Source organism: Coptis chinensis, chromosome 3 (genome assembly GCF_015680905.1).
Source record: "Coptis chinensis isolate HL-2020 chromosome 3, ASM1568090v1, whole genome shotgun sequence".
Lineage (NCBI taxonomy): Eukaryota > Viridiplantae > Streptophyta > Magnoliopsida > Ranunculales > Ranunculaceae > Coptis > Coptis chinensis.
The window spans coordinates 89259043-89286583 of record NC_141458.1 but is presented as its reverse complement, the minus strand read 5'-3'; the positions used below and the strand labels follow the sequence as shown (position 1 = coordinate 89286583).

The 27541-nt window shown below is 37.8% G+C and overlaps 1 protein-coding gene and 1 long non-coding RNA gene across 2 annotated transcripts; both read right to left on the bottom strand.

Moving 5' to 3' along the window:
* Positions 1 to 554: 554 nt before the first annotated feature.
* LOC147511498 (uncharacterized) lies at positions 555 to 5368 on the bottom strand. Its single transcript, XR_015217002.1, has 3 exons — positions 4982 to 5368; positions 1392 to 1457; positions 555 to 880 (listed from the first exon to the last, which is right to left on the bottom strand). It is a non-coding gene; the product is annotated as an uncharacterized LOC147511498 (long non-coding RNA).
* Positions 5369 to 19756: 14388 nt separating this feature from the next.
* On the bottom strand, positions 19757 to 20943 carry LOC147511497 (senescence-specific cysteine protease SAG39-like). The gene is made up of 3 exons (XM_086598488.1): positions 20920 to 20943; positions 20119 to 20213; positions 19757 to 19967 (listed from the first exon to the last, which is right to left on the bottom strand). The coding sequence occupies exons 1-3, from the start codon at positions 20941 to 20943 to the stop codon at positions 19757 to 19759; spliced, it is 330 nt and encodes a 109-aa protein (XP_086454614.1).
* Between the last annotated feature and the right edge of the window lie 6598 nt (positions 20944 to 27541).

Below are 27541 nucleotides of genomic sequence, written 5' to 3'. Positions count from 1 at the left end.
CATTGTCCAAAGTCACAGTCATCTCCCCAACTGGCATATGGAAGGTGTTGGTCTCTAGATGCCATCTCTCCACAAACTCAGAGATCAATGGTGGATCCATATGCTCATGATAACCTTCCACGAGATCAAACAACTCAATCCTTCTCAACTGTTGGGCAAATCTCGGAGACCTTTCACATTCATTATTGAAATCCCATTGGGATAACTTCGCTAATTGCGAAACACACTTCAACGCTCCGCGATCCTCCTGAAACAACTGAGCACGCATTAGATATATATGAGCAGAAACAAAAGATTTTGTAAAAGAAAATCAAAGTACCCAAGAAAAACAAAATATATTACCTTTCTCTCCCAAATGTCACAAGCGACATGCACCACATAGTCATACAACAACTTTGACTCATACGGGCCACCCCATACACACCTCTTTGAAACTCCAAATCATCATTGGATTTTCTTACGAAATCCAATACTGGAGGTGCTTCTTCTACTGGTGGTACGTCTTCTACCACATTCTTCCACATCATCATCCTATTCATCCTCCTCATCATCCTCCTCATCACCTTCCTCATCATCCTCCTCATCATCCTCCTCATCACCCTCCTCACTCTTCTCACTCTCCTCTTCCACTATACTCTTTCCTTTGTCCATATGTACATCTAACCTACATTGTTATCACTATTTTCACTCGATGAATCAACTTTAGGAACCTCTTTTTCTAAATGGTCTCCTCTACGCGCTGATGCGGTTAAGCCCTATACCCTTTGTCTCTTTCTTCCAACTGTGTCACCACTAGAGGAACCGCCACCAAATAATTTCTTCACACCCTTGAATATAGTTTTCGCTACATTCTTCACATTCTTTTATCAAGGACCCATCACTACAAAGAAAAATAAAACAAGTATTAGTAAACCATATTTAAAGAAACAATGTACAAAGAAAAACACTAGAAAAGGGAGATCATCCCAGTCATAAAACTAATATACTTATAAGCTTGCTATGATAACTCCAAGTATATATGAAGAAATAGAATGAGGCGTTACGCTATCCAAATTCTATCGAATTTTGGGCAGAGTTTCCTTTATTTGGTCAACGTTTCGTATACTTAAACCTGTCATAACCTGGAAATCAATAATGACATCCTTCCAACAACCATATGCACATATAACCTAACTTTTACACGACAGTGAAAATGTATATATATATACAAGACTATTTCTGTATGAACCATCATTTATGTACATCAAGTATTACAACGAAATAACTGGACTCTTTCTACAACAAAATGAACTTGACTCTGTCCCTCGTCAAGCAGAGGGGAAACCACCGAAAAAAACCAGCTTGATAACATACATTCAGTAAGTTTGATAACCAAAGAAAGAGTTTCTCACCTATAATGCTTTACCGCTTCAGTTTTGTTCCCCTATATCCAGACCTTAAGCACGTACTCGTAAAAGCTGCATGTGATCAAGGTCATTACTCATTAGTCAAGACTCAAGAACATAAGTAGTATGAAAGGTGAGTAACAGAATGTACAGAAACACTAATCATAAAATGGTAAAAGTATCTTCTCTTATAACATCAGGCCCTAAAGGAAAATACTAGGTATGAAAAATGAGCACTATGAAAGTTTAGCAACAAGATGTAAAGAAACTCATTTTTTAATTTTCAAACGGGGCCTAAAGATGTAGACTATATTTTGTTGGCTCTACATGGCAACAAAATATATCTTACAAGTATATATGAAGAAAAACACAAGTATATCTTACAAGTATATATCTTACAAGTAAATATTTTGTTGGCTCTACAAAGAAAAACACTAGAAAAGGGAGATCATCTCAGTCGTAAAACTAATATACTTATAAGCTTGCTATGATAACTCCAAGTATATATGAAGAAATAGAACGAGGCGTTACGCTATCCAAATTCTATCAAATTTTGGGCGGAGTTTCCTTTGTTTGGTCAACGTTTCGTATACTTAAACCTGTCATAACCTAGAAATCAATAATGACATCCTTCCAACAACCATATGTACATATAACCTAACTTTTACACGACAGTGAAAACCATGCTGATCTGATGCTAAAAGACCATATCAATTTAATTAGCTCACATTTGGATACTTAACTCTACTGCTTCAGACATAATATAATGAAGCATTTCCTTTTACATGTACCATAACTTTGGTAGCAATAACGCAATTGAAACTCTCTTTCTATAATCACAGTTCTCAAAACAACGTTCACTAGGTGTTGACACACAAAATGGAATAAACTAATTAACTTGACCAGAACTTTTTAGACTTTGAAAGGATCCACAGATCAAAAGATATATTTAACCTTGAGGGGGATATTTATAGTACAACTTTTTGACTCTCTATTTTGTAAGTTAATAGATCCACTCAATATATTCTTAACCCATAGACTCCCGATTTAACATGTTCACACAGAAATACTTGTTAAAGGATAACAGAGCTTATATAATAAATATTAGTAGTGAAAGCAGGTAGTAGCCTAACTTAACTGTCTGGGAAAGAGAATCCCCTACTCCAACTCATCAACTTCAACGCAATCCTTTAATACTAAACAATCTAATATAGACATCACAGTCGATTTCCAACAGATTATCTATGTCTTCCTTTAGCTTAAAAATCCAAAAAGAAAAAGAAAATTTGTAATTACTATATTACTCAATCATAACTATCATTACACAGCCACACGCGAGAAACAATTTTCTCTGTGTCCCTAGTACTACATTTCTAATATGCACCCCGTCAATCATCATCACCAATTTACCCAGCAAACATAACAAAGAATCAAAGTGACACATATTAACTCAAGCAAAAAACAGCATATGGTAGTACGAAATGTACAGAACCAGAGAATTATGTTTGTAGTTTGCACTTTGTACCACAATTAGGATTTCTAAACTTGACCACCTATTATGGTTGGGGACACTTCACACTCGAAGGTTGTTCAAGAGTTTATGCCAAGCAAAACAACAACACTCAAGTTTCAACTGTCGATATTGAAGGATTAAAGTGTGACCCAGGCCAAGTTTATATTAAAAGTAAAAAGACAAGCAAAAGAAAAAATAGATCGAGAAACAGCTGATCCACAATGTGCATCTAATTATCTACATGGCAAGACAGTTACGACAACTTCGAAGTTTTAAATGTGGTACTATTAAAAAAACATGCCAAACAATTTCTACATCCTAAACAGCTACTACATGGAAGTCATAATGTGTAACCTCTAGGGAAAATTTTACATTATCAGGTTACTTTTTTGTTTCTAAGAAACAACATTGGATTCCCAGAACAAAAATTGGTAAGCGAAGTACTGAAAAGTGAAAACTTAAAGTTTTGACTTGGAGCGAAATGGTAAGCTAAATGGTGAATAATAATTAGCAAAAGAGGAGCTATCATCGAGGACACAATTGATTTCACCAGCTATCATCTAGTCATATCTTGTAATAGATAATGCAACTCACAACCCCATCAATTTTCAAAACCCGATAATGCAACTCACGACCATAACTCAAGTTTTTCACAACAGAACATGCACCTAAAACAATAGCATAAACTAAAGAATCAGGCTGCAATGACACATTACCATGACTAAGAACATGAACATGAAGAACTCAAGATATATACCAAGAACTTAACAGACAAAGAACTCAAGATTTTTTGATAGTTCCAACCTCAACTCAATCTTAGGCTACTATAGAGTCGACACTTCTTAAACCTAAAAAACATTTGCATGCAACAAAAACCTAGAACTACATGTGTGCTTCTTGCCACTATGAAAATAGAAAACAAGGTGCTTGGGAATTGATATAGTATATTTGGAGTAGAATTAATATACAACCACATACAAACTATATCTGGAGCTTTTCTTAATGATATAACCCATGAAAGAGGAATGCATACTTTATTTGGAAGAAGAAACAACACTAACTCTATCTTCTAAATCGTATAGGGATCAAAGAGATGCTCAAAAGAAAAACATCTCATGGTATTTGATAAGGTTGAACCATGGCCCTTGAGGTACAGAAGAAATTCATAGCAAGACATGCTAAGTGATTCAGCAACAAAACCATTCTAATACTAAAAGGGATTTACTACTTAAAAATGAATCAAACTATAAATGCATCTATTCCAAAATTTCAACACGATAACAAACACAAAAACACAATATACAAATATTATTGCAGATGATGACATAATCTAGGCTCTCTAGACTCTAAGTAGCATGTACTTTACAAGAGTTTTCAATTTGAAATAAAACAACAAACTTTGTAGATCTCCATTCTTGTAGATCAAACTAAACATCATGACATGGAGTCGTTCTTGTTCATATCAATCACAAAGGAAAGAGGCTTATGCTGCTAATTCTAAGTAAAAAGTGACCACAATAGGAACAACAAACAGAGCCTACTAACTCACACTAACAAGTACAAAACAATGTAACCAGAAGGTGGACAATAATTCAAAAGTCATCTACTTTACGTGTAAAATTGAAAAGATACATCTAGACATACAAATCCACAAACCAAGCTCCAATCTTTCTAAGTGTATCTAAACAAATCACATTTCAACTCAACATTATACAAAAAAAAAAAAAAAAAAAAAGGTTCACAAGAAGATGCAACAAACAGCAAACTTCGAAACCTCAGGATCATCACTCTCACATTTAATCTCATAACTAATACTGAAATCATATTGCGTCTCGTCCAACTCCAACTTCAACCCATTCCAGTCATACACACCTCTAATATTCCTAAACCCACCTAAACAAACAAACTCCATCTCCCCACCTCCACTAAAAAACTCCTCCCTAACTCTTTTGAACAACAACGAAATTTAACAACAACAAATTGAACAGCAACGAAATGCAACAAATAAACACCAAGCTCAACGAAATTCAACAAATAAACAGATACAAAAATCAAAAGGGACAAAGCAATCAAAAGTTCTTACCTTCAAATTGGAAATGAATGCAAGATATTGAATTGTATTTTTTGCTTCAATGGCGAAATTTCAAGCTTTCACCGCTCTCCCAACTATCAATTTTGCTAAAGCTCGAATGTGGTGATTGGTTTGTCCAAACAGGAGTTAAAACGGTGAGAAACTCGAATTGTTGGGAGTTTTCAATTTAGAGGTGAGAAACTCGAACGGTGAGAAACTCGAATCTAGTTTTCAATGGCAACTTTCAACTTTCAATTTGGGGTTTTTAACGGTGAGAAATTCGAATTGTTGGAGATTTGTGGTAATTCAATCGGGCACTTGTAGGTTTACACTCGAATTGAAATTCGAATTTGGGATTTTTTTGTTAGGGTTTCAAAGGGTTTGCGAGAGGGAGATGACCGGTTAAGGTAGGTTTTTCCGGTTTCGCAATTTGGGGGAGGAGGGGGGTGTATTGGGCTTTTATTTGGACTTTATTGTTTGGGCTTGGGCTGGAGACTGCCCGATCTAATTTTAGTGGCGCCCAATACAGGACCGTAAAGTAATCCTACCTATATTAATATCCGTTTCTCCCAAGATGCTCATAGTGAGCCACATCAGCAAAGTTTTTAAAATAGTCCCTATTTGAAAAATAATTACTTGCCTTCTTACCAAACTAACCCTGAATTTGGCCTGCTCTCTAATTTAATATAAATTAAAATTGTCCTTTCATGTGTTATGCTAAAACAAAAAACAAAGCTACGCATGTGTTATGCTAAAACAAAAAACAAAGCTACGCCTTATTTCATTATTTCAAATGTACGCATAGGAGTTAATTGATATGTATTAGTTATTAGATATGGATATGGATATGTATTAGTTAATAGATATGGATATGTATTAGTTAATGGATCATGATATGTATTACTTATTGGATATGGATATGTTAAACTTCCAAGTGCTTCCCTTAAATATAGGCCCAGACATGATGGGTTTAAGAATAACAGGCCCGGCCACAGGTCGGGCTACATGGCTAGTAATAAGTGGTAACTCATCTGTTTGCCTCTCATTGTGAACTGTTATCAATAGCCAAATGTACTTTGTTAATTTAGTGGGATTGTAAGGATGGTTTTGAAATCATGATTCATGAGACTAGACTCTAATTCATGGGGAAAAAAAGTTTAAGAAAAGCTACTTTAGTCGTACAATAATTAGATCAAAACCATTATTCAAATAGAGCGTGGTGTTTTGTGGAACTCGTTGTCATATACATTTCGTTAAAAAATTCCTCATTTTTTATGTTCTCCATCTTTATGCTCTCTATCAAAGATAGTCTTTGACAAAGAAAAAAGGTGGGTGGTGTATGCTCTTAAAAAATGAAAGTAAATGCTAGTGACAGAGAAGCCACGCTCTATCTATTCATTACTTTTCCTCTCACTGTCCATTCTCTCTTCCATTATTTTAGTTCTTCGTCTACTTTCCTGTGCTCTCTGACTCTAGGAGTCTCTACTACCGTTAATCTCAAGTGGTGAATATTCACTATTATCTTGGAATCTAATATGTTTCCTGTTGTGCTAAACCACGCTTTTATTTGGCAACTTTTGGCTGGCCGTTGGCCCGTGAAGGCCATGCTATAAGCCAAGTGTCTCGATGGCGACTACTTTGTTGTTATCGCCAAAAAAAAAAAAAAAAAAAAAAAAAAAAACAAACTACTTCTTTGTTGGGTGTCTGGACCAAAACTAGTCCCACAATCCACGTAGCAATGAAAATACGTACACTGTAACGATTACAGCGGGCTCTCACTTGTTAATGGTGTTGAGGCTTTTGAAGTTTGAACTATAACCCTCCCATAAATGAGGGCCAACTTCGCGCTTGGGGTTAAATGGTGGCTAAAAGCCTAAAACTGGGAATTGTATCGGGCTAAAGTGTGGGCTGTGAAGGCACCATGGACGTAGTCGTCAGTCGTCAATCGTCAAACCATCATATTTTGCAGTTTCTGAGTTCGTAATATGACTATACTAGATTTTGGTATATATAATTACCCTCCGTTCTATACTACAGAGCACCTGTCTACATGGCAAGACGTCTTATTTCAGCTCGTCCCACAACATCAGATCGTACCAACGACCCAGTATCCAAGTCGTCACCGCAACAATAGTTACAGCTATTCATGGAAAAATATCAACTAGCACAATCTTGGTGCTCAATCAATGCCACAATCAAAGAAATATTAAATATGTAACAGTACATTAATGGCGAATCACCAAGATAGCACACAAGGTGGATCTGCAATCCATAACGGTTCAAGCACACCTCTATAAATAGAGAAAAATGAACTACGTAAGGCTTGATTCAAGTTTACTCCGAGAAACTTGATACGTAGGCAACTCTTATCTCAAGAAGAGTGCAACTATTTTCTATCCAACAAATCATCAGGTCGTAGTCCCAAAATAACTAACATCTACATTGGCACCGTCTGCCGGTTCGTTTCCTTAAGAAAAAAACAACCACTCTTTTCTCAAGCCCACGAAGCTGGTCAGAAAAACCACAATGAAGCCCAACCTACAAGCATTGGCAGACTAGATGAAGACACTCCAAGAAGCCTTCATCACTTTGCAACAAGAGAACCAGACAATGCGAGAGCAGGCCAACTCCAACGCCAACAATGGCACCACAGAAGTCGGGGAGCACAACACTGTTGCAGCCCTAACCAACACCACCAATCAGCGTTTAGAAGACTTCACGCAAAAACTAGAGAAGTCAAGCAAAAGAGTCAGCGCAATCCAGATCGCTCAGAAGATGCTAGAGACGTATAAAGCATCACCATTCATCCAAGATATCCGAGACAAACAACCTCCTTCAGAGTTCATTCAACCAAAGTTCCCACATGCGACAAGCGGTACCCCACACGCCGAGCACGTGCGCTCGCTTTTGACCAAATCCTAGCACTCTACAGCCATCCTGACTACGACTACCTAAAGTGCAAACTTTTTCCAGCCAGTTTAAATGACTGAGCAATAGACTGGTTTTACACACTCCCCCTAGATTCGATCAACAACTTTGATGACCTTTGCGAGACGTTAAGATGCGAGTTCGTCCACAATGAGAAAGCAGCGCCGACTTAGACTCCTTGTTCCAGCTCAAGCAAGCTCATGGCGAAACGATCTGAGCCTTCTTAGGACGTTTTAAGAAGGACCTCCTCTCGCTGGAGTCAGGACTCAGTGACGGTTTTGCAATTTCTGCGTTCACAAACGCCCTCTTGGACGACTCCGACCGTCCTTCATGCGTAACAAACCAGACACCTCAGCCGACTTGTACTACAGAGTCGACAAATACATCAAGTACGAAGAGTGGATGGTCAAGCGCAAAGGCAAAGAGGTCCTCGCAGTTAGCAACGAGCCAGACCCTAAGGGAAGCAAGCAATATTCAAGCAGCAACAACAACAAGAGAGCCAACACCAGCAAACCCTCATACACAAAGAGGGAATTCTCTAACTTCTCCAAGACGCCAAGTCAAATCCTGAAGAAAATATATACATCACCATACTTCAAGCCAAACATCAACAAGGTGATAGCCATACCAAAGCGTCCATACTGCCATTTCCACAAACTCCACCACCACGATACCAATGATTGTTAGAGCCTCAAGCACTATCTCCAAGACCTAGTGGAGGAAGGCAAATTAAAAGAGTTCTTACTAGAAAGCGACCTGAGGCACAAGCTGGATGCCAAATGCCACAGAAGTAGGAGCTGCAGCAATGAATGACACCCAACAAAGCGAAATGGTATGAGCGGATCAACACGACGATCTAAGTCTCTAGGTCGGTCAAGGCACAATAGGAGACAGCACTCCTCCGACCAAGATGAGGAAAAAGTAATCAACATGATTACAAACAGCTCAAACGACGAAACCTCATATAGGGAGAAGCGCAAAAGAGTGGGTGCAATCCAAGAAATCTACCACCTCCCACACAAAGCCGAGATGATCAACCCCACCGACCCTAAGAGGACAACAACAATTTCATTCACAGGAGATGATCTAGACAAGGTGTGCCTACCTCACAATGATGCCTTGGTGGTGCATGTCAAAATCAACGGTTGGACAGTCAAAAGAGTCCTCATCGATCCAGGGAGCTCATGCAACATATTGTTCTATCAAACATACAAGGACATGCACCTGCCGAACTCGGTGATGATAGAGTCCAATACACCGCTCTATGGGTTCAACAGAGATCGTACAGATGCCATCGGAGATGTTATCCTACAAGTTTCCATTGGCAAAAAAGAGGACATGGTCAAAATGTCAACACGCTTTAGTGTGATCGATGTCAGGTCGCCCTACACTGCCATTCTAGGACATCGTTGGATTCACAAAATCCAAGCAATTACATCAACTCTACACCAGGTCCTAGGATATCCCGATCCCAGAGGTGTCATGGAGCTCAGAAGGAACCAACTGGAAGCTCACTGATGCAATCAGGTCAGCACAACGACCTTACCCAAACCTCAAGTCGTTGAAGCCAAAGACGTCCCAAAGAGGCAAAATCCTCAAACATCCAGCCCTCCAACAATGACATTAAACAAGCTCAAATAGAACCAGGAGAAAAAGTCAATTTGGGCACAACTGATGACCCAAAATTTGTTTATGTAGAGGCTGACTTAGACCCCAAGCTCAAGGAGCAACTTGTAGAATTTCTATCTCTCAATAAAGATGTTTTCGCTTGGTCGTATATCAATATGCCAGGAATCGACCCTCAGGTTGCTTGCCACAAGTTAAATGTTGATCCAACCGTCAAGCCTATCAAACAACGACCTAGGAAACTAGCACTCAAGTTTCAAAAAGCCATCAACGAAAAGATAGAAAAGCTCAAAAATATTGGATTCATCAGAGAAGTCGAGTACCCGACCTGGCTTGCCAACATAGTAGTCGTTCCAAAGAAGAATGGTCAGATATGACTATGTATAGATTTCACCAACGTCAACAAGCACTGCTCAAAAGACAGCTTCCCCCTACCAAGAATCGACATATTGGTAGATTAAACTTGCGGCCATGAGCTTTTATCGTTTATAGACGCATACAGTGGATACAACCAAATACCACTTGCAGAAGAAGATCAGGAAAAGACGTCTTTCATAACCGAGCAAGGTACGTTCTGCTACAACATCCTACCTTTGGGCTTGAAGAACGCATGAGCGACCTACCAAAGAATGGTTACCAAAATGTTCAAAGACTTGCTAGGAGACATTATGGAGGTCTACATAGACGACATGGTCGTCAAAAGCGAAAAGGCAGGTGATCACATCTCCCACCTACAAGAAGCCTTTGAACGACTTTGCCAAAACAAGATGAAGCTCAACCTAGCCAAATGTGTATTTGGAGTAGCCTCAGGAAAATTCTTAGGTTACCTCGTCTCACAAAGACGCATTGAAGCAAACCCAGAACATATACGAGCTCTACTTGAAATGCCAGAACCAACGACAAAGCAACAAATCTACAAGTTATCTAGCATGGTTTCAGCCCTCAATAGGTTCATCTCAAGAGCGTCTGACAAATGCAGACCATTCCTGCAAATACTCAAAAAGGGAGCAACATTCACTTGGACAGACGAGTGCCATAAAGCATTCACCGACCTGAAAGCTTATTTATCAACTCCACCCATCCTGTCCAAACCAGAAGAAGGAGAAACACTAGGGTTGTACCTTGCAACTACCGACTTTGCAATCAACTCAGTTCTCTTTTGCGAGCATGATGGAATCGAAAAGCTAGTCTACTTCACCAGCAAGACGTTGGCAGATGCAGAAAAACATTACTCTCCGATGGAAAAAATAATACTTTCTTAACTCTACTCAGCTCGGAAGTTCCGACCTTACTTCCAATCTCACAGCATCAAGGTCATCACTAATGTATCCATCAAACAGGTATTGAGATCTAACAACAAAACAGCCCGCATGGCCAAATGGGCTGAAAAACTCGGAGAACATCACATCGAGTTCGTTCCCAGAACGTCTCACAAAGGCTAGGTCATTGCTGATTTCTTGGCAGATTTCCTCGTCGAAGACATCAACTGGGAACCCGAGCCAATCACTTCACTCCATTAACAAGCCACCCCAAACACATGGCACCTCCACGTAGATGGCACATACAATAACAGTGGTAGTGGACTGGGGGCTGTATTAACTTCACCAGAGGGAGCCCAGCTACAGAAATCAATCAAAATCGATTTCGCATCGTCTAACAACGAAGCATAATATGAAGCATTGATCAGAGGCCTCCAAATGGCACAACAACTACAAGTCTCAAAGCTTAAAGCTTACAACGATTTCAGCTAATCGTCAAACAGATCACCAAAGAATATGTCATGAATGGAGCAAACTTGGCAAAATATGCTCAAGTCGTTTATGACATAATCAGCTCGTTCAAAACATTCTCCTTAGACCACATTCCTCGAGAAGACAACAGACATGTAGACAGCTTGTCTTTCCTAGCCTCCAAAACACAAGAGGCATGTCCAACCACAGTCTACATTGACATTCTAGAATGACATGCTTACCAGAAAGAAAATATCAACAGCCTTACAGATTTCCAGCCCTCATCCGAAGAAGAGATCAATCAATCTTGGATGGGCCCATTCCTCAAGTTCATTTTACATGGTGAAATTCCATCAGAAACAAAGCATGCTTGTGCAATACAACTCTGAGCCCCAAGATACACAGTGATCAAAGGAAGACTATTCCGCAAATCAGCAGGAGGACCCCTTCTAAGGTGCATAATTCCAAGGAAAACACAACTCATTTTCGACGAAATCCACAAAGGTGAATGTGGCAACCACGCAGGAGCAAGATCACTAGCACACAAAGCAATCGTCCAAGGGTATTATTGGCTAAACATACATATCGAGGCAAAAAGGTACGTTCTTAAATGCCTCCAATGTCAAACTTTTGGCCACAATCACCTAAGTCCAGCAAGGGAATTGATCAACATAGCCAGCCCATGGCCGTTCCACATGTGGGGGCTAGACATCATGGGACCGTTCATCCCGCAAAAGAAATCAGAGCTCAAATACGTCCTAGCAGCCACAGATTACTTCACCAAGTGGGTTGAAGCAATCCTACTAGTCCAAGTCAAGGAAGTCAACGTAATCAACTTTATTTGGACTAATATCATCACTATATTTGGTCTACCCCACACCCTAGTCATGGACAACGAAACACAATTTGCTGGCACACAAGTCAAGAATTTTCTACAAAAATGGCGCATCACTCAAGCATTTTCTACACCTAGATATGCACAAAGCAATGGCCAAGCAGAGGCCACCAACAAGGCCATCAAAGAAAACCTCCAAAAGGAGCTAGAGAGCAAGAAAAACCAATGGCCAGAGCAACTCGAAAACATTCTATGGGCATACATAACAATAGCTAGATCCAGTACAAATGAGTCTCCTTTCACACTTTGCTTCGGAACGGAAGCAGTGATACCTTCAGAGCTCACAATCACAACTACACATTCTGACATTGTTGAATCTGGAGTCAATGACAACATCTTGGCAAAAGAAGTTGATCTCCTAGAAGAATGTAGAGAAACTGCCACAATATCCCTAGCTCGGTACCACCAAACAATCCAACGTTCTTACAACAAGAAGGTCGTCCTAAGATCTTTCCAAGCTGGCGACCTAGTCCTCAAAAAGACTTTTGCACCAGCCAAGCTTGACCCAACATGGGAGGGCCCCTACATTGTTGACAAAGTCGTTGGAAATGGCGCATACTGGTTCAAAACCCAGCTCGGTGATAGACTTCCCCGACCTTGGAATACAGCTCTCCTTAAGCGCTTTTATCAATAAGTTTTTTCTCCAAGTACATAAGTCAATATGAATGAAATCTCATCAACACTTTGAATGCAGCTATCATTTTTGCATTACATGAACACCTTTGCATTTCACACTACGTAGGCCGACCTAAGACATCACAATGTCAGGTCGGATATCAAAGCCAGAGTTCAGAACGACTCAACAACAACAATCACGCAGTGGTTAATTTCAATCAATTCAAATCAAGGTCCCCCAAAATGACCCTAAACCAACTTAACACCAACACCAGGGTTAGGTATAATTCAACTGTAATTGCCACTCAAAGGCCAATTATCAGACAAATTCAATCTAGGGGACCCCCAAAAGGACCCCAAGTCAACTTACGACCTCACAAAGGGTTTAAGACAGACTCAAATATAATGGCCACTCAAAGGCTAATTATATCAATCAGAAGTTCCCCCAAAAGGAACAAATCAGGGCGTACACCTGAGGGCAAGACGAAGCCTAGGTACCAACTACGCAACTACATCAGGTCGTACTCAAATACTCTACGACCTGTAACTTAAAGACGACCTAGCAAAGTCAAGCAGTTCATCAGGACTGGCACTATGCAGCACAGGCCGTCAAACAACAAATTCGTAGCAACAAAAGCAATCACATGCATACTTCAAACCAACTTCAACAAGTAAGTAATTTAAATATTTCTACTTCAATACAAAATTGGTTAGATATTGAGGCCCCCAGGTTATCCTGGGAAAATAACCTCAGTATCCCCATAAAAAAAAAAAAAATGTATCAGTATCAAAAGCAAATAGCTGTTTAAATATTGTTCAATGACCCTACCAACCTAAGATCAAACACAAAACGTTCAGAGTCAATTCACACAAGGAAGATTCTCTACATTCAAAGGGTCCAGATCACCACCCTCTACAGCACCAGAACCTGTAGCCTGATTAACAACAACTTTAGAAACATCTGACCCAGAAACAACAGAAGGAACAGCTAAAGCAACCAGTGGAACAACGACTTGATCAGATGGCAGATCAAATGGTCTACTAGCATCTACACCAGCATCTGCAGCAGACACTATTGTAGCTCCACTTTCAATAGACATCTTAAGGCAATCATACTTATCCAAAGCCTCAACATAATCATCCAACAACACGTACACATCGCCACTCTCCACCGTGTCCACCTAGTCATTATATGTAGTCTCAGCTCGTTCAACAATAGAGCACAGCCTTTTGTACTCATCGACCCATTGCTGAACCTCCAGCTTTGCAGAATCCAGAGCGGGTTGCAACAGAGCCACTTTACCACCCAGCTGTTGCACTTGATCCCTCAGCCCTGCAACCTCCGCTCTCTCCACTTGCTGTTCAGCCACCAGTCTACTATAAGTTTGCTTGCTGACATCCAGCTCCTTCTTATAACGGTCGGAGGTAGACGCCATATCGCCACCAGTCTACTATAAGTTTGCTTGCTGACATCCAGCTCCTTCTTATAACGGTCGGTGGTAGACGCCATATCGTTCAGCTTCCTATACATTACCAGAATCTAGCAAACAAGATAACAAATATAGACATTATAATGGATCAAAATCAGCAAGACCCAAAAGGAGCAAGCTCATAACGGAAGAATACTCACATAGCACAACGACCATTCCATCTCCACCAAGTTCACTTCCAGACCCTTATTGTCCAGTTTGCGCCTATCCCCAGCAAGCACAATACTCTCCAACAACGCCCCACCAACTAAAGGGGCCTTGAAGCTACAGTCACCATTCATAACAAACTTCGGCAGCAAACTATAGGGGTCCTCATACGTAACTATCCTATCAAGGACAGCACTGTCAGTCTTCTTGCTTGGGTCCATACTTTCTGACCCCTTGCCCTACTCAGCAGCAAGCTCAGCCTCACCAACTTTCTTCTTTCCACGGGCCTCAGCCAACCCAGCATCATTAGCCAAATCAATTAGGTTCATCCTTTTCAGAGGAACCCGACATGAAGATGAACGACCTTCAACAGAACCAGGTCGGTCTCCAGACTCAGTTCGGGCCTTCTTAGCCCCCTCTGACTCAACCACTTCGGAACGCCTTTTCAGATTAGGCTTTCGGAATGAAGTGGGAGCATCACCCTCCCCACCAGCACTGCCACCTGCAGCATCACCAGCACTTCCAGCACCCGCATCTCCAGAGGAGAAGCAGTTGGATGCAGAATGATCTGCATCACCAAAGGAGAAGCGGTTGGACGCAGAGCACCCTCCACCCCCCAACTCAGAACATTGGGGTGCCAAACGATTTGCATCACCCAACTCAGAACGTTAGGATAGCAAACAATTTACGTCACCCAACTCAGGACATTTGGAAGGCGTCACCCCTCCAGCCACCCTCACCGCTCCAGAACGGTGTTCAGTGACCCCACCAGACGTCCTAGCTCCACCAGAACGGCTGTTACTAGCACCTCCACTCCTTTTCACTCTAGAAACAGGTGCTTTCTTTTGACTCTCCCTCTCCATGGCAGATCCCGAGCTAGAATCAACCACACCTCTTACGGTTGATTTTCTTCCCTTCACGCCTCTTAAAGTAATGCGTAACCTCACCCAACAAAGCCTGCTTATCCACTAAACTCAAACAAGCAAACCTTTCAATAACACCGTTCTTCGTACGATCACGGATTGTAATCTCTGTAAAAACAAACCAAATAAATCAGAACGTCCAAATTATAATTTAAAGCACACACATTACAACCTACAACCAACGACCTACCACGAGGTTGTACAACACGTTTATCAATCTCCAAACCAGGCGGGCAATATCTACCTACATCCAACAACGGCTTACGCCCCCAATCCTCCTTACTCATCCCCATAATAACAGGAGACTTCCCCTTATAAACATGAAAACTAAAGTTCACAACACTCGAATTTCTCACAACAAAGTGCTCCGTCACATCGTTTAAACAGATGTGGTAGCCCCGGTCATTCAACAAATCCAACGCATGGAGAATCCTCCAACTGTTCCCCACGAGTTGACAGGGGGCTTTCAACAAAAAGTTCAAAACCTCCACAGTAAGACGGGAAAAGAGCAGCCTCATCCCAGCCTTCATCTACCTATAACAAACAACTACTCCTCCACCCCAAGGAACGCAGTCGTTAGTATACAAATTCTTCTCCCCAGCCAGATCGTACATAGACAGACCGGATTTCACCCAACCAAACTCCTTTCTCAAAGCGGCATAACAATCCGCCGACTTAGGCTTCCTCTCATCTACCGTCTCCAACGAAGAAGACGACGAAGCCTCATCACCACTACGAACCCTATCATCAACTTCTTCGTCACTTACCGTTCTTTCTCTCCATTTACCAACTTCAACCTCACCACTTACACTATCACTAGTCATAGACATTGCACAATCAAAGAAAGAAGGAAAGCTCAAAAAAAAATTTAAGTTAAAAACACGAACTTGATGGCAAAGGATGAGAAGTTTTTCCTTGTTTTTTTCTTTCCTTTTCTTTCACTCTGGATATTTTTTTCCTTTTTTCCCTTTGGTTGAAAAGTGAACAAACAAAAGCTTCTATAAGTCAAAAACCACTCAACTGCCCAAAACACCTCGAGACAATCAAAACGTTTCGTGTTCCCAAAACCTAAATCATTACACGCCCACGAATCGCTGTAACTCCAAGCCCATGAATCCAGCCCAACAGTTCCCGTACATTCCCTAAAACCTAAATTCAAAACAAAATAGCTGTCAGACACGTGCTTTCAAACTTTACTTTTTAACCGTTCTAATTCCACGCAACAGCTGTCTAATGAACGAGTAAAAAATAAAGGGGGTTGTGTAAGTACCCTCCGTTCTACACTACAGAGCACATGTCCACGTGGCAGGACGTCTTACTTCAGCTCGTCCCATAACATCGGATTGTACCAATGACCCAGCATCCAGGTTGTCACCGGCAACAGTTACAACAATTCATGGAAAGATATCAACTAGCACAATCTTGGAGCTCAATCAATGCCACAATCAAGGAAACATTAACTATGTAACATCACATTAATGGCGAATCACCAAGATAGCACACAAGGTGGATCTGCAATCCATAACGATTCAAGCACACCTCTATAAATAGAGAGAGATGAACTACGTAAGGCTTGATTCAAGTTTTGCCCGAGAAACTTGATACGTAGGCAACTCTTATCCCAAGAAGAGTGCAACCATTTCCTATCCAACAAATCATCAGGTCGTAGTCCCAAAATAACCAACATCTACAGTATGCCCGGGATCTCTTTTAAATATTTTGTATATTAAAGCAGTTGATGGTCTGCTTTATTACTTGTACCCTTATCATATGCGTGCAATTGAAAGTTGACATAGTTTATGAGATGTTCATACTTACTCCACCGTGCCATATAATAATTCTGAATTTGGTCATCGTCAAAACGCACTATAGAAGCAAAGAAAATGAGTTAAAATGTTCATTTTAAAATGTTGTTCCCTTTAAGTGTTGTTAAAAGTTTTCCTATGCACTCTGCGAAGGTGTCTGGGTTAGATTTAAATTAAAATGCTCATAGTCAATGTTGATACGATGATCTTTGTGAGCGAAGTAATTAATGGCATTTTGAACCCAATAATATATCGAAGAAGGGTTAAAGTATGCATAACCATTCCCAACCCTATCATATTACGTGCATTGCTTTGAATGACTGTTAGATCTAAGGGAGTCACTACACCTCACAAATGAGAAACTTCGAAGTATCCATCCAAATGGGACTTCCAAAACCCTTTTCTCTGGATAACACTTTTCTGGATCACTCAAATTCTTAATAACAGCTTTCTCTTCAAATCATCTTGTAATACATTCTTTGAAACACCCAAAGTCTCATAATACTTTGTGTTATCACTCTTCGGTGGTACTCTCCCTTGAAACATCTTCACAATACATTTTCAAGCAAAATCAGTGACAACGAAGACATATAAAGAGTAGAGATTTTTTTTTATGTTCTTTTTGGACTACCACTTATTCTACTTATATATACATGAGTTTACAGTGTTTTATATTACGATAATAGTCAGAAAATCATCACTTTTGTCGATTTTGAAATTTGTCACTCATAGTTTGTGTTGATTTTGTAATTTTGCCTAAAAAATTCCTTGCCCAAGAACAAAAAATAGCTTGCTATCACTCCAATTTGTCTTTCTTCAATGTTGATTTGCTGCGAAAATCGAAAATTCTCATTGCTTCTCGCAGCTTCACGCTCCTTGTATTGAAAACTCATGTGGTAACTAATTTATTATGTATCAAATCATTGTTTCACATCTTTTCAGGCGGTAACTAAGGTTTGTTCAGTTACTTCATAATAATATTCTAACTACCTATGATCTCTTGCTTTGCAACCAAGATAGATCAATATATACAAAAATGGTAGTGCCCATGTTGAGTATGTGGCCAAGTAGATTATCTCCATTCCAGCACCATACCCTCAGTGAACCCAAGCTTAGTTCCAACGACACCGACTTTTCCAATAAATCTGCATATTTTGCAGCCAAATTACCCTTAGAAACAAAAGAAAACACAGTTCTAATTGAACCAATAGCTTGTTCTGCAACACCGCCTGCTTTTCTATATGAAGCCTTCAAATGCACTAAATGCGGCACCATCACGTAATGTTAAAGTCATAGTTGTTAGCAACACATGCCATACGAAGTAAAAAAGTTTCCTGCTACTAATTAAGACTTTGCATAAGAGTAAGGGTATGATGCCAAGTCCTGTTAATTGATTTTTTTCCCCTCATGTAGTACTCTAATTGTTTTAAAAATGCACCAAATATGCCTGCAAAGAACTTTCACGCTTTGACCAGTTTGAATGAGAACAGGGCTAAATTTCAAGTGAAAGTCATATATTACTCATGCCTTTCTTGTTGATGAATCTAATATATGGACTACCACTCAAAAAGATGATTTTATAATGAAATCAATTTGTGTAACTTGCTCTAAAAGCAGGTGTCTTTTATGATAAGGTGTCAAACAATGACCATATGGGGAAACTACTCAACAACTCAGGTCATCAAATTGGCTCCATGAATCATTTGCAAATACATGAAAGAAAACTTCCAATTGATAGATCTAATTGATTAATCTTATTTGCTACTTTAGATTTGATTCTTTTGGTTTTGCGGAATCCCATTTCACGTTGGGAGAATTGTCCACTAACGTGGTTCCTCAAGAGCCCAGATTTGCGTAAAATATGGGCTCCAGACACGCTTGAGGTTTGTTTTGCCAACCTCATCTTTATTCTCAAGTGCAAATCTTCACATTCCCTACTGTTGTTTACATCAAATTATGAAACTTTAGGTTTAGTGTAGCTTGGTGGTTAACAATTACGATTGTCAGGCATAAGTCCTTCCAGCTAGTCGAAAATTCCCATGTGAAGAACTTTGTGCATGATTTTGCATAGTATGCACAATTGGCTTTGTGAGGTCGCATAAATAAATGTAAAATGTCCAAATTTAATGTAATCATGGTGTTGATATGCCAAACTTCCTCAACTTTCAAAACATATCGATTACACCATATTTTGTGTTGTTTGGCCTTGCATACTATATATGCGTTTACATTGATGTGTAATTGCCGATTCCATCCCATCCCAACTACCCAATATCAACCACTTCAGGGTGCTATATCAGGTGTATCTTGGTTTCAACTTTTTCAATCAGATAGGGTATGAGGCCATCATAGCAAGACCACACAAGCCTTCTTTGGCATCAACATCTCTCTTCATCTTAATGTATCCTTGGTTGCCCCAATCAGTACCCCATGAATTCTTCACCAGTTAATACATAGTACTTAGTACCATCGTCACTTGTTCCATAGCCAACAACAATAACGGAAACTGGGAAATAGGTTGGTTGGCTACGACTTTTAATAATAATAAGTTCTCATTGGTACGAACATCTTCATAATCATTAATCTTTGCATCGTACGTGGTTGTTTCATTGACTTCACATGTACCATTTAGTCAACATTAGATACGAGACCTCCATTGTGCTGAATGAACTTAAAAGCATCGTCCATGTAACCACCCAAGCAAACCCAGTTCTCACCTTCGTTGTCACAGTCCAGAATTAGCTCTTGTTCAGATAGAGATACTAACTTATTACCTATTGTGATTTGGGTTAGCCCTTCAATTGTTGTCACTGCACGATAGAGAATGCCCAACAACTTCCTACATTCAAGAAGAAAAGAAATGAATGTAGGCAATGGAATTGAAATTGATTTATGTAAACATTATTATAGTTGAAATACAAAGGTTGCATGTGTTATAATTGCATAGGCACATGAAAATTCTAAACATAAAAAAATAACAAATAACTTACCAAAGAAATTGTCCCTTACCATAGCTTCCTTGGGTTTTGACAACACCTTCCTTTATCCAATCCAAGCTACTGGGTACAACTGATACATTCTCATACTTTAAAGATTTTTGTTTCAGAAATCATTTTTAAAGACGTTGTTTTGAAACTGTTGTATGAGGCCTTAAATTCTTCGTTTGTTTGGTCTCCAAATTTATTTATACTTAAGAGTGTATGATCGATTTCTAGTATTCTCGGAAGAGAGAATACGTTCAACACTGTCCTTAAATTTTCATCCTTAAGTCATCATTAGGTTCTAGATTTTTTAAATGCAAGAATAATTGGCTTGCCTGTGAAGGATGTTATCAAGATCTCAAATGTTTAGAAAAAGGTTTAACGTCGAGAAGGTAAAACCGTAAAATCTTTGACAAAACAAAATAAAGTGTAAATAACACTATGGTATTAACGTCACATTTAATATAACTCAGGAGCTTAAATTGTTTGTAGAGAGGAGTGTTGATTTAAAAATGGAGTAGAGCTTCAGCCCCATCAACAGCCATCTCAATTGTTGATGCCATAAGGTCACTTGATTGTGACTCCCACTCGTGAGGGTGATTGGTTTTCTACGGAGCTTGACTGTGTGTTAGTTTAAATGCATGGTTCTACTGAATTAAGAATTTCTCAGTAAGTATGTAGTAGTCAGGAAGCTCAAGAGCATGAGGAAAGCTGTAAGTGTGGAACTTTTCAGAGATAATGTCAAGGGCAAGAATACGGCGCTTCTTATACTCATATTTATATCTCTCATCTTGAGATTAGGATGAGAACCTCAGAAACATTGGACTTAGCCATTTTAGTCTCGACTTTGTACAGATAGTTGCTTTAATCATTCCAGAAAGAAAGTCACCAATAGAGCATGTAAATTTATCAATTCCATATAGTAACATGATGTTAACATGCTGCTACTGTGCTACAAACCAAGTATTGTTATCGTTCTCTTGGCACTGCACAATTTAGGATATACTACTGGCACTTGTGGTTTGTCAAAAAGTTAAAAGTTACTTGTTATAGTATATACTCTTTTTTCGCTATAAAAAAAAAGTATATACTCAAATTGCTAACTTAGAAAAAAAAATATATGTATTTACTCAAAAATATATAATCAAATGAGGTGTCTGTATATACATAATCAATTATAGAATGAGATAGAAAAATCTCCAAGTGAATATGGTTTTGTTCTCTGAAGTTTCTTTTTTTTCCTTGTGCTGTGAAATTCAAGGCTGGCGAAGATGTGGATTTTTCAGCCATGGCCAAAGTCGATCTGAAGAAATTGTTTGGCAAACGAATGGTATGTTGAGTCAGCTTCTCTGAAAGTACCAGTTCATTGTCTTACTGCCTTACTCGAGACTTGGAGCAGCCTGCTGTGATGTTAGCATTATGCGTAAATATATGAATAGTAAGTGAAGATTGTTTAGTCCAAAGAGGTTCTGTGTGGCCTACACCTATTTTTTAACAAGTTTTGGTAAAAGCAAGTTATTTCACACTCAAACTCTCCAAAAAGATTCTACGTGGCCTACCCCTATTTTTTTAGAAAGTTTTGGTAAAAACAAGTTATTTCACACTCAAACTCTCCAAAGAGGTTTCGCATGGCATAATAGGTTTAGATAAAAGGATATCTCTCATATTAGAGTGTCACCTAGGAGAGAATTTTTTTTTTTTTAGAGGTCTCTACTTTAGTATATAGACTAGATTTTGAACCCAGGGCATACCCTCGGGATCTATTAAATATTTTGTGTGCTAAAAAGGCTTTACAAAATGTCTTACACAAATTTTCGAATTAGAATATATTTTTATTGAAAATAAACTAAAATACGTTAATGAGCAGCGATTATGGTGCATAAGTACTTGGAAACTAAGGGATCAAATTGAGATAGCCTCTTCACTTTGTGGTTTAGGATATTAATCCATAATTTTTAAATAGAATTATCTTAAACTCAATCTAGCTTGTATAATAGTTTTCTTATATTTATGGTGATTTAGCGGTAAATCATCACCGTTTGGGTTACGTACTAATGTGTACAAATCACTAAATTGTCTATCAAATCACTAAAACATATTGATTGTTTCCATATCCTCAAAAAATACACTACTCCCACTTGAAAAGATTTATCATATGAACGTGTTCTATGATGAATTGATGAATACAAAAAAATTCTCCTTCAAAAAAATGCGTTCACTTACTTAGAATACTCCCCCAAGTATTTTCTCTTTTTCTAGGTGATTGCTTGTATACATGCAAAATATACTTATTCAATTTCAACATGAATAATAGAGAAGATCATGTCATTCTATGTCTTTCGTCAATGTGAACATGTCAAAGTGTTAACGTAAGATTGGGTGGGTAAAATGGGTAATGACCATTAATTTTCAGATTTGAACAATCTAATAATTAAATGGATGGAAGAAGAGTGTGCCTTTCAAATAGCATTCCGTTTCCAAAATTGAAACTTCTAACACACACCTTGAACTTATAATAAAATGCTCAAATATTCCATCTTATTCTACCTTTTTCCTTATTTCTTATAGTAGATTTATCTATTCTCAATATTTCTGCAAGCACATTGCAAAACAAAGTTCGGATGAAGAAATAGTACTACAAAGTTCTTCAAATATTGCACTAACGTTGAAAGGGTTAAGTTTGATGGTATCAATAAAGTGCCACAAAAATAAGTATAACAATAATTCACACAAGCACTCTTCACTCTTTTAGACCAAAGAATTATCATCCATCGACTATCAGTAGTACACTCGTAAGAATTTTTAAGCTTCGATTTTACTTTAAAATTATTAAAATTCCTACAACCAAAGTTTGTTGCGTATCGAATTAAGGTTGTTGAGCTATTGCAAGTTCAACTGTAATTCCATCGCTTTGAAATGTTCATCACAATGCAAATTTAATAATAGTTTTCTTATGCAATTCTAATAGTAGCTCATATAGGGCATCAGCTGATTATTATACAACTTGGCAAGATCCTACTCCATGATGATATGGACATTTTATAAGCATCCACACCCATTTATGAAGTTAGAGAGGTGAAACATACTTGGCAAGATCCTACTCCATGATATGGACATTCTATAAGCATCCTGACCCATATATTTTAACACTATCACATCTTCTTACACTCAGAATGAACACAAATTTTGAAAATTTATTTTTAGCACTATCCCATCTTCCTGTACTTTGGGGAAAAAAGAACAAAACTTAGGAAACCAAAGACAGGCACCTCGATCAGTTAATTTAATCCTCGCTCCTGAATAAAGTGATTTCACTCACCGCATCTTGTATTTGTTATAAGAGTCAGTTCCAATTTCTATTCCAGGAGCTAAAATGAAATGTAAGAAGGTTGTATATATTCAGTTCAAAGAAAGTCAATGTATTGTTTACAAATAAAATTAGTTAAATACATATACTTAAGGTTTTGCTTATCATTTGGGCCCTAAAAAAAACCGTCCCAAGTGTCAAACACAATTTTGCTTTTGAGTTCATTTGTGTTTCCGTATGACATCTGAATACAAAATATAGATTGTTATAGTCAGTTTTTATTGTGATGGAAAAAGCTCTATGGATTCACATGTAAATGTACTCTATTGCTCTATATACATTGAATAGAAAAACAACATCACATGCATAACTATGCATTACATCTACCTATCTTCCAAATATGACTATCGATGATCGTCTGATCCTTTCATAGTGTTCTTAAATAGATAGAAGCACAATTCTCTACATTAATGAGAAAGAACTTGGGAGAGTTTGCACCTTGGCATTTGACCTCGTGTTAACTTTGGCATTTTCTGAATTGAGTGTTTGAGTATATATATGTGAGAGGTTGTGTTTAGATAATTATTAGATATATAATTAGATTGTCTAAAGAAAGAATGTCATACAAAGAAGCATAAATCAAATGTGCAAATAAAAGCACCCCTTCATAATAAGCCGATGCTCTTTTTATAGGTCTAGACTTTCAATATGTATTATCATATTGTAGCCTGCATGTGTTTGAAAATCAAAATGAGATTCAAGAAAGAAAAATAAAAAGGAAGAAAAGTGCATATGTTAAAAATGTGAGAGTGCGTGATGGGTATTCAGGCACTTACTCGGGAAGTATATTGGTCTACTTCTTAAGCAGTTAATAACTAACAACAAATGCAAATTCCAGGTATATGAAAGGGTTATGCGAATAATATTTTGAGTGTTCTGATTCGGTATATCTCATATAATCCTTAGAGAACGTGGGGAACCGTCGGAAGCTGATTTTACACCCTATAATAAGTTACCAACTGAAGAATATGTAGTGTTTTTGAGGCCGTATTAATAATATATTCGAAATAAGTCGGTACTTTATCATAGTATGATTTGTAATAGAGAATTATAGCTTCTACAAACCACCTATTTTTTTAGTAATTTTTTTTTATTTGATCAAATATATAAGAATTGGAACACTAAAAGTGTTTGATTCATAATAAGAAATTACCTCTACAAATCACCTATTTTTTAGCAATTTTTTTTATTTGATCAAATATATAAGAATTGGAAATACAGTCAAACTCTCCAAATATAAGAATTAGAAATACACTCAAACTCTGCAAAGAGGTTCCATATACGTGGGATTGTAGGCTATTAGAAAATATTATCTTTCATATTAGAGTGTCACATAGGAGAGAGAAAATATTATCTCTCATATTAGAGTGCCACATAGGAGAGAGAAAAATCTCTTTTAGAGGTCTCTACTTTAGCCATATGGCCGAAATCATTTCTAAAATTCACATCCCTTAAATTTTTGTGAGGAATTCAATGACTAATAATTATTAACATAAGTTTTTGGAATTGATTTAGCAATGTTTTCTTATTGGAGTCGTATAAAATTTCCTTGTCAGATGTTGATTGACTTATTAAAGTTAGAGGTGCCAACGGGTTGATTTTAGGTTGGGTTTTAGTGGTTTCGGTTTGGGTTTTACTATTTGCGGTTCTATCAGTTTCGGTTCTCAACGGTTTTAGTGTGAGAATTATAGAACCCAACCCAAAACCATCAAAACCCATGGTTTTTTATCGGTTTCAGTTATAATTCGGGTCTTTATTATTTATTATGATCATTAAACAATTTCAATCATTTAAACACTAAAACTTGTTTTTATTTTTATTTTTTTATTTTCCTACATGATAATATTTTATGTATAATTAGTGATGTATCAACAATCATATTTACATCAATCTATGAACATATATCAATCATACACATTAAAACATTTACCATTCATGTATGTGATAATTTCAAGCTTTGATATAGAAATTAAAATTATCAAATATCTAACCCCAAAAATTTGATTTTTTTTTTTTTTTTTACGTGCATACACATATATTTGTTTCCTTGTATTAACTCGATCATGTACGCATGCAATCACATATATTTGTTACATTGATATATTTTACATGCATGCACATATATTTGTACAAGTGTATTAACTCGCATTTTAAATCGAACATGCGAGTACATATGTCTTACAATTACATCTCATCACTAATTTTTAACATGAACACTATATATTGATTTATAATAAGTGCGTGTACCACAATATATCAAGCATGTGTATCATATTTAAATATACACATGCATAAGTTAATAAATATAAAATGTATTAGTTAATTCAGAATATACATGTTGACATTATTATTAACATCTATGATACACTTGTTTAACTTATTATTATAAAATATACATTTAACAACACACATTCACTATTATGTTATATATATTTAATAGACTTTTACAAGTAAAAAATATATTTTATATTATAATGTATGAGTTTGATTATCTTAAATGTAATATAATACTAAATTTTATATATTGAAATCATAATAATCGGTTTCGGTTCGGTTTTGATTCGGGTATCCACGGGTTTTTTACTATTCGGTTCTTTATCGGTTCGGTTCTTAATTCTCCGTTTTAAATGGGTCTAACTTTTTAAGACCCAAAACTGGAATATTCAGTTCTGGTTCGGTTTCGGATAATCGGGTACCCATTGGCACCCTTAATTAGAGTTGTGTTGTATTAGGAAACTTCTTAGGATTAAGAATTCATGTTATAGTAGAAAACTTCTTATGATTAATTAAGAGTGTCCACGTGGCATACCTATGTCTCAAGAATGCGTCACCTAGGAAAGAGATTGTCCACATAAGATGTACTCTGCTTTAATATAGAGAGAGGTGATAATAGATGAGACATAGGTTCTGTAAAGGTTCTAATTGGGCGAACCTCACTTGTGTAGGAAATTTGGGGAGAATGATAGTGTGACTGAGTTCGATTGATCGAACTGCCTACATATCCAGTTCTCTGATGAACTGGAATCAAGTCGAACATAGTTCGTTATTTGAATTCTGTGATTGAATGGTCGATGGCGAATGTAGAAGATGGAGAGTGGAGAAGAAGCATAGAATTCTCCTCCTTTGTTAGAGAGTGGAGACGAAATATATAGAATTCTCTCCCCTTTTGGTGCTCCATTGGTTAATGTCATTTAGTATTTCATTGATAGCTATGCATATATTCATGTTCATTTTGTAACCATTTGGTAACTCGTGACTCTTGAGATGACCAATTGTAATGATCCAATAAGTTAGTCTCAAGATATGATCAGTGGCAATGACACGTGTTGCAAATATATTGATGACAATATATGTCCCTCACACAGCCCCTTCTCGTTAGGTCATGGTTTCTTAAGAACGATCTGACGAGAGAAATAATTTGACACGTGTCCAAGTGGAATGTTTCAACCCCCACCTAAGTGGCAAACGTCCATTAGTAGGGGTCTCTATTTTATTCGTTTAATCGACAGGGCTAAAGCCCAATTTGCAATACCGTTGATCAGTATACAGTACAGGCCCATTAACTCATGTGTCTAAGGCTGAACCTTAACCACATGGCTTACCACTAATGTACATTAATTTATGTCCAGATTTATTTTTTTTATCAAAGAGATAATTATCAGTTAAGAGTTATATTCAATTACAATTACTTAAGCTACAAGAATACTTGAGCTACAAGGAGTCTCTACTCTACCTATATAAATACCAAACTATTTTTCATATAGAACGATATTTTTGAGACTTGATCCCATCGATAATTTGGGTACGTAGGCAACCGAAAGGCACAGTCTCATCATTCACTCGATCACCATCGCTTTTTCACTACTTTTCTACGTTCTTCATCTCTTTCGTCAACACTTAGTGTTTTGATCATATTTGGTCGAAACATAATTGGCGCCGTCTGCGGTTCTTATTCCACACCCTCGATCATGTTCTGCAAAAGTTATGATGCATACTCGAAGAGCTCAAGGTCCCGATCCAATTACTGACGATCATCACGAACATGATGGTCAAGGTTCACTTGGT

Excerpts from the sequence above, each read along its gene's own strand:
- LOC147511497 (XM_086598488.1), bottom strand. The coding sequence starts at position 20,943 with ATGGCTAAGTCCAATGTTTCTGAG. Across the intron at positions 20,214-20,919 it reads CTAAGTCCAATGTTTCTGAG|TATGAGAATGTATCAGTTGT; the intron begins GTTCTCATCCTA and ends AAATCTTTAAAG. Across the intron at positions 19,968-20,118 it reads GGTAAGGGACAATTTCTTTG|GAAGTTGTTGGGCATTCTCT; the intron begins GTAAGTTATTTG and ends TCTTGAATGTAG.